We start from the raw sequence: 10,183 nt of genomic DNA on the forward strand, positions 1-10,183 counted from the left end.
TTCTCCGCCTCATTTTACTGGCCTCCCCAAAGTAGTATTTGCACAGCAGATCACTCCCTCCACTCTCTCCCTCTCCCGTCTGGGTCGTGCCTCAACCAGCACATCTTAGCTGAACTCGGGGATCCACTCCACTTAGGCCACTAGACTCGCCTGGAGGCAGCCGACTGGGCCGGGCCGAGGGCGAGCCCGGAACTCAGTTTCCAGCCCCTGTTGCTCACCGGAACGTTGAAGGGAAGGAACGCGCCAGGCCGGGGAACGGAAGAGAGAGCGAGGGACGTGTTTGGCAGAGGGACGCGCTGTTCCGCTGTGCTCTCGGTTTAGTTTGTGTCTTGGCGATGTTTCCAAGGGTCTCCGCGATCCTAGCTCTTCGCCCCCTCTCCCGCTTTCCTTCATGCTCTGGAGGCTCAGAGGCCCCGGCGGCTGCGATTGTGCTACTCGGTGCTCCGCACGGAACGGTCAGGTACCGCATTTCGGCGCTGTTGGTCCTGCAGGTCTTCAGGCAAACCCCGGCCTCCCTCCGGTGCATTCAGTGATCATTCTCCGGCTTCCTGGGGTCGATGTTCTGGCCCGTGGGATCTTAGAGGCCGTTGCTTTAAATCTGAGGAAAGGGAACTCCCAGAAAGGTAAAATGACTTGCCCAAGGTCATAACGTGAGTGAGAAACAAGAGCTACGGTTACAGGGTTGGCTGCTGTCCGGAGCGCTCTGCTACACACCGCGCCTCCTACCTCTTGCCGCTCCTCCCCTCGTTCAGTCCAGGCTCCAGTAGCAAAGTGGTCTTACTTTATTTTTTACTTCCCCAGCCTATAACGGCCTCATTCCTGCCTCCATTTATTCTTTGGTTCATTATTGAAAGTACTTACAGTGTACCAATACTGGTGTTAAGCCCCGAATAACAACAATCCTGCCATCCCCGAGCTTATAGTTCGCCAAGCATGCAATTCAAATTTAGTGGAGTAAAGCTGAGATGGTGTAGGTAGAACAGAATGCTTTATTAATTCCAGTAATGGCTGGGTGAGCAAGTCGGGACAGCTGACTATTGCAGGAGAGGTTCAGAGTGTCCTTTCTGGAAAAGAAATCTGATAAAATCTAAAGGGGGACCCAGGGTTGGAACTAGCCAGGCAAGAAAAGTAGTTATGTATACTTCATGTTGGTATTTATTCTCTGAGAACCCTCATCATTATGGAATCTTAATTCTACTGCAGATAGCCCATGCAGAACGATTTGGGGCCAGTATGGTTAAGTGTAGCTCTAAGCAGGTTAGTAGCAATGGGGATGGGAGGAAGTAGCTGGATGGAGAAGAAAATTTGCACAGCTAGAGTTGATATCGTGTGATATATGAAATAAGGATAAGGTAGAGAAAAGATTTCAGCATGCTACCCTAGAGGACCAGTGTATCATTAGTGTTAATAGAAGATTGAGAAGCAGCTTTGAGAAAGCTTTTAAAATATGTCATAGTTTTTAGAATTCAAAATATCTATTATGGTAAAAAGCCCCTTCAATACAGAAGGGTGAAAAATGGATAGTATGAGAAGGGAGCCCTTTTTTTTTTTTTTTTTTTGAGAGGGGAGCTCTTGAATGTGGTTTTGGATGTGTTGTATTTGAAGTGCTGATGAGATGCTCTCAGTAGAAACAAGCCCAGGTGGGAAGTTACCACCGAAGTTTTATTATTTTAGTGTTACGGAGTTACTGCCTATACATGATTTTCCTATACTAAATATAGATTGCTTTCTGTGGCCCCGTAGCAGTCTTGGAAGGAAACATTGAAGGATGGGAGGTTATATGTGAGATTCATTCTCCTGATTGCCACCTTTTGTTATACCTTTACTATTAATTTAACTTTCACATGCGAAATAATAGAGTATTTTCCTAAATTGAATTGTACCATAAATTGAATGATATGATGAAGGTCCTGTGTACTGATTATAAGGATATTAGTTACGCAGCTGGTTTTGCATTCTAATTGTTAAGTGCCTGATTTGATAGCCTCTGACATTTTTATAAGCAGATCAAATGGTTTGTTTCAGAATGCTTTTTTTGATAGTTTTTTTTTTTTAAGATTATTTATTTATTTATTTATTTATTTATTAGAGCGAGCGCAGAAGCAGGGGGAGCAGCAGAGGGAGAAGCAGGCTTCCTGCTGAGCAGGGAACCCAATGTGGGACTTGATCCCAGGACCCTGGGATCATGACCTGAGCCGAAGGCAGATGTTTAACTGACTGAGCCACCCAGGCACCCCATGCAACCTGTTTTTTTTTTCTTTAATGTTAGTTCATGTCTTTTATCAACCCATATACAGTTACTTGATTTCCACTTTGTTGAAGCAATAGGTCAGACAACATTTGTCACAATAATGTCTGTCAAAGTGGCTAGCCATAAAAACTCCAGCACCACATTCATCTGAAGGTCACTTCTAATGAAGGTGACTGATTTTGCCATTCTCATCCACTTTATAGTATTTCAGGACAGCTAACTTAACCTTTCTCTTATGCTTATTCTTCTTGGGAGTGGTGTAAGACTTCTTCCTTTTCTTAGCACCACCGGGAAGTCTCAACCAAAGAAGAAAAGTGGACTCCTTTTGAATGTTGTGTCAGACAAAGTAGGTCCATCTTGCAGTTGCTTGCCAGTGAAGATCAGTCTCTGCTGATCAGGAGGAATTCCTTCCTTATCCTGGATCTTGGCCTTCACAGTTTGTTATATCCGAGGGTTCATCCTGGAGAGTGGTTTTTCCCTGTAAGGTTTTTCATGAAAATCTGCATCTTGGTGACGTTTCCACCGCAGATGGTGGATCAGAAAGTTGTCTCCTTTTTAAAATGTTATGGAACGCATAAAAAATGATCTTTGTATCAAACCTTGAGGTAAATGGAGGGAGACAACAGATAGGAGCACCAGCAGCGCCGCACTTCACCCAGCTACCCCAGGGACCAGGTGATCAGTCAGTCTCAGCACACGTGTAACCCATTTGTGACTCATCAGTGTGTCTTAGGCCTTAGTGAGCCCTGAGCTACATGACCTTGGGTAAATCACTTCACTTCTCTGGTTTCTAGTTTCCTTATCTGCAGAATGGGGATAATACTTGTGGAGTTGTTGTGGGTATGAGGAAATGTAGTAAATATGTTGCACCAGACGAAGCACATAGTATATATTCAATAAATATTACATTGCTGTTGTTATGGTCACTGACAATAATAATAAAAAGCAAAAGGGAAGGGTTTGAATTAGAAAATTTTAAAAATACACAGAAGCAGTGTTTTGAATCCTTGTTTTATTATTTTGCATTGTATTTTTCTTTTTTTTCCTTTAATGCTTCTTTCCAGGACAAAAAATAATGCCCAAAGATATTTTGGCACTAACAATGTGATCTATAGCAAGAAAGATGAGCAGTCTGCTCCAACACCTGAGATTTCCAAAGAAACAGAGAGCCAAGAGAGTGTAAAGGAGAATAGAAAAAAAGACTTGTTAGGTATTATTAAGGGCATGAAAATTGAATTAAGCTCAGTAAATGTGCAAACAACAAGGCCATCCAGCAGAAGACACCTTAAGAGTGTGGAAGCTACAATTGCCAGGCTTCAAAAAGCTCCGGAGGATGTCCCAGAGAAGAGGTAAATTGAATTGAATTTCAATTACATTGAAAGTAATTTTTGAAACTCCTCTTTCTTTTAGGGGAAAAAAAAAAATTGAAATCAGAGGACCTGGGAGATGCTACATGAAGACTATCAGTCTATAAACACAGAGACTCTAACACTTACATGAGAGATACTGTTACCCTTCTATATTTAAATAGGAAGGAGAGAGGCACCTGGCTGGCTCAATGGGTAGAGCATGTGACTCTTGATGTTGGGGTTGTGAGTTCAAGCCCCATGTTGGGTTTAGAGGTTACTTAAAAATAAAATCTTTAAGGGGAGCCTGGGTGTCTCAGTTGGTTAAGCATCTGACTTTTGATTTCAGCTCAGGTCTTGATCTCAGGATCGTGACTTCAAGCCCCGTGATGGGCTCCATGCTGGGCGGGGGGCCTACTTAGAAATTTTTAAAAAGGGGGAAAAAAATCTTTTAAATAAATAAATAAGAAGGGGACATCCACATACAATCTAGAGAGGAAAAGAGTCATGATCTAATTGAGAATTCCACATGTTTTCTTACATATTCATCAGTGTTATTAACTGCCATTTAATTGCCTCTTTAAACTGTTAGTTACCAAATCGTTTATATCCTGATTTGGAGGTAGCCTCATGTCTCTGAAGGACTGGTTTTTGAAATTTCCATTTTAAAAAGTTCCACTTAGGATAGAATTTAAGCATATTGATTACAGCTGTTTTATGACTTCCTTTGACCAGTAATTATCAGTGTTCTCAGCTTATGTGGTTTCTTCAAAATATTGTAATTACTTGTGCTTGTGAAAAGAGTATTATATTTCACTGATTCTAAATGCAATCAATAATATTTTAGCATTGTCTTGTAGTTTAAATGGCAGTGTTTCGTTTTAATGATACTTAAATAATGGTGAGTCTTACACAGATGATGTCATTGATTCAAATAATAAGGTATGTGGCTTAAACATCCCCATCTCTGACTTCTCTTAGCAGAATCAGCAGCTAATGTAGATTTCTATTTTTAGAATGACTTAATATTTTTATGAAACTTCTTGGTTTCTATATTGTATCAAAACTACCCCTGGAAAGCATAATTGGGTGGTAGAGAATAAGCTAATTCAGTGCATGCCCATCATAGGTACTTCCTTCTTCTCTATTTATTTATTTATTTATTTTTAAGAATCTCTACACCCAATGTGGATCTCAAACCCAATAACCCTGAGATCAAGAGTCACATGCTCTACTGACTGAACCAGCCAGGTGCCCCATCTTCCTCCTCCTTTATAGAAACAAAATAAAACAAAAATATAAAAGTATATAGAATTAGATGATACAGACACACACACATATACATATATGTATATATTTGTCAAGAGTTTTTTTTTAAGCTTCCAGACCTGTTTGTGACCAACTGTGGTTTTTATTATAATTATATAATTTAATTATCTATTATAGAAATGGTTAAAATGAATGCTTTGCAAAGACTCAGAAAAGGAAACTTTTAAAATTCTTTTCCAATTAGGTATGAATGAGACAAGCAGAAAAATGTAAGAAAATTCTGCACTCAGAATTCTTTGTAAACATTTTTAAATTCTTGATCTGAGTTTCCACTTTAAAGAAACCAAAATTGGAACTCTTGGAGGATGTACTATGAGTGCAGTGTATATATAAAAGATACATGCTGGAATTTCTATTCAAAGAAGGGTTTTGGTCCTGCGTCAAAAGATTGGTGAATGAGATACATTTGTTTTATTTATTTATTTATTCATTTTAAAGAAAGTTTTTTTTTTTTTTTTAAGATTTTATTTATTTCTTTGACAGAGAGAGAGACAGTGAGAGCGGGGGGAGTGGGAGAGGGAGAAGCAGGCTTCCCGCCGAGCGGGGAGCCCGATGTGGGTCTCTATCCCAGGACCTGGGACCATGACCTGAGCTGAAGGCTCAATGACTGAGTCACCCAGGCGCCCCAAGAGATACATTTGTTTTAAAAAATTTATGTTTTGGGGCGCCTGGGTGACTCAGATGGTTGAGTGTCTGCCTTCAGTTCAGGTCATGATCCCAGGGTCCTGGGAACGAGCCCCGCGTCGGGCTTCCTGCTCTGCGGGAGGCCTGCTTCTCCCTCTCCCGCTCCCCCTGCTTGTGTTCCCTCTTTCGCTGTGTCTCTCTGTCAAAGAAAGAAATAAAATCTTAAAAAAAAAATTATCTTTTAGGGACTCCTAGGTGGCACAGTTGGTTGAACATCGGACTCTTGGTTTGGGCTGGGGTCATGATCTAGGAGGTCATGAGACTGAGCCCCGCGCTGGGCTCTATGCTCAGCATGGAGTCTTCTCGTTCCTCTCCCTCTGCTTTCTTCTCTGTGCTTTCTCTCTCTCTCTAAAATAAATAAATAAATCCCTGCCCAGCGGGAAACCTGCTTCTCTCTCTTCCACTCCCCCTGCTTGTGTTCCCTCTCTCACTGGCTCTCTCTCTGTCAAATAAATTAATAAAAATCTTTAAAAAACAAATCTTTTTTAAAAATATCTTTAGGGGCACTTGGCTGGCTCAGTCAGTAGAGCATGCAACGCTTGATCTTGGGGTCATGAATTTGAACCCCACATTGGGCATAGAGTTTACTTAATTAAAACAAGTTTTTAAATGTATGTTTTAATGATTTTGTACTCCACCCTCTTTTTTTAAGGGATCCTAGATGCACAGATTTGGGTTAATCATCTTTGATTCATGATGACTGTCATGGCTCCATGTATGACCTGATTTTAGTTTTTTATTTGTATAAATATTGAGCAGCCATTGATATAGTTAGGGTGGCTGCATAGCAATTATCCCAAAATTTAGTGGCATAAAACAACTATTTTTTATGCTCATGGGTTCTGTGGGTCAAGCAGTTTGAACAGAACACAGTGGAGAAGGCTAATCTCTGCTCAATGCTGTCCTCACTCGGAAGGTTTGCTCATTCATAACTCTGACAGCTGAAGCTGCCTGTTAGCTAAGACCTTAGTACAGAACTGTGTGGCCTGGGCTTTCTCACTGCATGGTGTCTGGGTTCCAAAGGCAAGTGTCCCAAGAGAAAGTGAGCCAGAAGGAATTTGTATTGTTTTTATGATGTAGCCTGGGAATCATATTGGATAACATTGGATACTTTCCTTTTTCATACAGATTTTGGGGGGTCCTTTTATCATAGCAACTGACAGAGAACCATCTTCACAAAGACATGATGTCATCAAAAGAAATGGAGTAGTCTAACGTTAAAACTGGGAACCACCTTGACTTAGTGGTTTACGCAGTCACTGACAAATGGCTTATTTCCCTGTGGTGCTGCAGGGTGCCTTAGGGCATTGTTTGGGAACCTAAGTCCTATTCTACTTTGAGCTCCCAGTGCAAGGCTGTTGGACCACACCCATAAGTTTCTTAGAATTCCTATTGTCTGTTTATAGGCACTCTGAGGCACCATTTTAAATCTAAGATCTTGGGGTGCCTGACTGGCTCAGTTGCTAGAGCATGCAATTCTTTTTTTTTTTTTAAGATTTTATTGTTTATTTGATAGTGAGAGAGCACAAGCAGGGGGAGCAGCAGAGGGAGAGGGAGAAGCAGGGCTCGATCCCAGGACCCTGGGATCGTGATCTGAGTCAAAGGCAGATGTTTAACTGTCTGAGCCACCCAGGCGCCCCGAGCATGCAATTCTTGATCTTGGGGTGGTGAATTCAAGCACCGGGTTGGGGGTAGAGATTACTTAAAAATAAAATCTTTGAAAAAAAAATAAATCTAAGGTTTTAACAAAGGGTTTTGTAGTGATGCCTTTTGCTTTATCATTAAACCATTTTTTCCTGACACTGCACTGAATTTGATCTCTGTTCAGAAGCCATTTCTTTTTCTTTAATTTTATTTAAATTCAATTAATTAACATATAAAGTATTATTTGTTTCAGGGGTATAGGTCTATGATTCATAAGTGTTAATATAATACCCAGTGCTCATTACAACACATACCCTCCCCAATGCCCCCCACCCAGCCACCTCATCCCTCTACCCCCCTCCCCTCCAGCAGCCCTCAGTTTGTTTCCTATGATTAAGACTCTCTTATAGTTTGTCTTCTTCTCTGGTTTCGTCTTGTTTCATTTTTTCCTCTCTTCCCCTATGATCCTCTGCCTTGTTTTTAAATTCCACATATCACTGATATCATATCAGAAGCCATTTTTAAATTTTAGCATCATTTGCTGCCTGGAGGGGCTGAGAAGGAGAAATGTTTTATTTTGACTCCAGCAAGTCTTGGTTCCTTTATATGGTACAGTTCTTTCTTATCTCTGTCTTACATTTTATCATCGGCAACTAAGAAGCCAGGAGGCACCTTCTACACTGGAAGTCTCCTTAGACTGGCTCACCCAATTCACTGGGTGTATTTCCTATTTTCCACATTACTACAAGCAACAGTGTTGCTAAACAGAAGTCCCCTTTCTCGCAGCTTCCAGTAACGATTTTCCTAAAGTTCTCCCTCATAGCGGCTTTGAGGGCCCTCAGGCTCTAAGTCTCTTTGAGGCCCTAGTCTCTCATGAATACTTGCCTCAAGGTCTTTCCCATTTCCACCCACTGCCTAATACCCAAACCTCTCCCGTACATTTTAGGTTTTTTGTTACAGTAGCACCCAACTTCCAGACACCAAAATCTGCCCCAGTTACGTGTTGCTGCGTTAACAAACCATCCCAAAGCTTGGGCAGAACGTGGTAGAGGTAGCCGTGTCTGCCCCACTTAGCACTAGTGAGGGCCAGCGCAAGGCGAAGGTTTCCTCACCTACATTCCAACAGCTGCTGCTGGCTATTGGCTGAGACTATATTTGGGGCTCTTTGCCAGAACACTGAACCAAGGCCTCTCCATAACCTGCTAGCTGAGTTCCACAGACAGACATCTCAAGAAGAGCCAAACAAGGTCATCTTATATGACCTAGGCTCACAAGTCACAGTACGTCATCTCTATCATTGTGTTCATCGAGGCAGTGAGAGTTTCCCCTGGTTTCAAGGGGAGGGAACATGGATTCCCTCTCTCGATGGGGATGTGGCAAGGTTTTGGAAGAGTTTGTGGGACCAGAAATATTGTTGTCTCTGTTTTCTAAAAATATAATCTGCCACACCCGTTAACCTGGTAACTATTGATGTCTGTTGTACTAAAGGGAACAGTACCATGATGAAATTGACCCCTGATTGATTGCATTTGGATTGGGAGAACTATCGGTACCTTATGGTTCACCATATATACTTAGGGCTTCCTTAAGTGCAGTTGCTCTTGAAACTGCATGTCCGTTGTGGGGACCCTGGGAACTTTGTGGCCTTGTTACACGAGATAACAAGTTCCTGTGGGGCACTAAGCGAAGCAGCTCCTGCACCTGCATGATATGGGTCTCCTGTCCTAACTTTTGGATGGCATGTGAGGTGTCATCCATATGAGTGCTGCAAGGATTGCCACCAAGAGGGACACCTGAGGCTGCCCTGCCAACCTATTGTGGTTCTGTCCTTTATCTTTCTGAATAGACTGGGCCAAGCATGTTTGTGGTAGTCTCCTGAGTCTGAATGTATTGTGGAACCTGACAAGACCCCTGGTGAGCATAGCAATAACCAAAATTTCTAGCTCCTACTTTAACTTAACTAAGCAACTACTTGCTCTGATCATCCAATAAGGTTTCAGTTACTTATTAATTAATGAATCTATGAGTTGAAATTTAGATTATTTCTAGTTTTTCATTAGTATAAAATAATGCTATGGTTAACTTCCTGCATTCAACAACTTTAGATTGTCATTATATCTCAGGCAGTGTCCAGTGAGATAGAGGTAGAACAGTAAACAAAAGTCTCAAAAAAAAGTCTCTACTCCTTACGTAATGGTGAGGGAGTCGGGGTGGGAGAGAGTATATATATTCACACCACATAGACACATTCATATGTCAGGTGATGAAAGATGAAGAAAAATAAGATAGGCTGGAGAGATGCTGTTTTTTTAAAAGAGATTGTGGAAGACTAATGATTGAACAAAGACCTGAAATAAAGGGGTGCCTGAGTGGCTCAGTCGGCTGGGCGTCTGGCTCTTGATTTCAGCTCAGGTCATGATCTTGGGGTGGTAAGATTGAGCCCTGCGTCAGGCTCTGCACTGAGCATGGAGCCTGCTTGAGATTTTTCTCGTTCCTTCTCCCTCTGCCTCTCCTTCCCGCCCCCATTTGCTCGCTCTCTCAAAAAAAAAAAAAAAAAAGCCTGAAATAAAGTTATCTATAAAGCTACGCAGATATCTGAGAGATGATTTGCAAATTCAGGCTTAGGCCTTGAATTTGGAGTATGTAGTATCCTTCAAATTCCATGTATGTATCTTCTTATTTTCTTTAGACAAATAATTCCTGGAAGTGGAATTGCTAGGTAAAAGGATTTGCATATATTTTGGGCTTTAAGATGGAAATGAGAAATGCTCTGTCTTGATAAGCATGTGGGCTACATGGGCATGTCGATTTGCCAAAATCGTACAGCTAAAATGTGTATGCTTCAAAGTATGTAAATTTTACCTGGGAAAAACAAAGAACCATAAATCATCATCATGATCTAGTAGGAGATGGAAAGTAGGTGAAGATA

The 10,183-nt window shown here is 41.5% G+C and overlaps 1 protein-coding gene and 1 pseudogene across 1 annotated transcript in view; one reads left to right on the plus strand and one right to left on the minus strand.

Annotated features, from left to right (window-relative positions):
* The first annotated feature begins 259 nt into the window (after positions 1 to 259).
* The window catches only part of MRPS31 (mitochondrial ribosomal protein S31), a 29,459-nt gene continuing 19,535 nt past the window's right edge, over positions 260 to 10,183 (plus strand). Inside the window, exons 1-2 of the mRNA XM_025875002.2 lie at positions 260 to 460; positions 3,316 to 3,600. Of these exons, the coding sequence (XP_025730787.1) occupies positions 336 to 460; positions 3,316 to 3,600 (410 nt within the window). The 5' untranslated portion in view covers positions 260 to 335. The remainder of the gene's footprint in view (positions 461 to 3,315; positions 3,601 to 10,183) is intronic.
* LOC112826750 (ubiquitin-ribosomal protein eS31 fusion protein-like) lies at positions 2,298 to 2,757 on the minus strand (annotated as a pseudogene).

Source organism: Callorhinus ursinus, unplaced genomic scaffold (assembly GCF_003265705.2).
Source record: "Callorhinus ursinus isolate GAN/ISIS: 27379988/994484 unplaced genomic scaffold, GSC_fseal_2.0 scaffold7, whole genome shotgun sequence".
Classification (NCBI taxonomy): domain Eukaryota; kingdom Metazoa; phylum Chordata; class Mammalia; order Carnivora; family Otariidae; genus Callorhinus; species Callorhinus ursinus.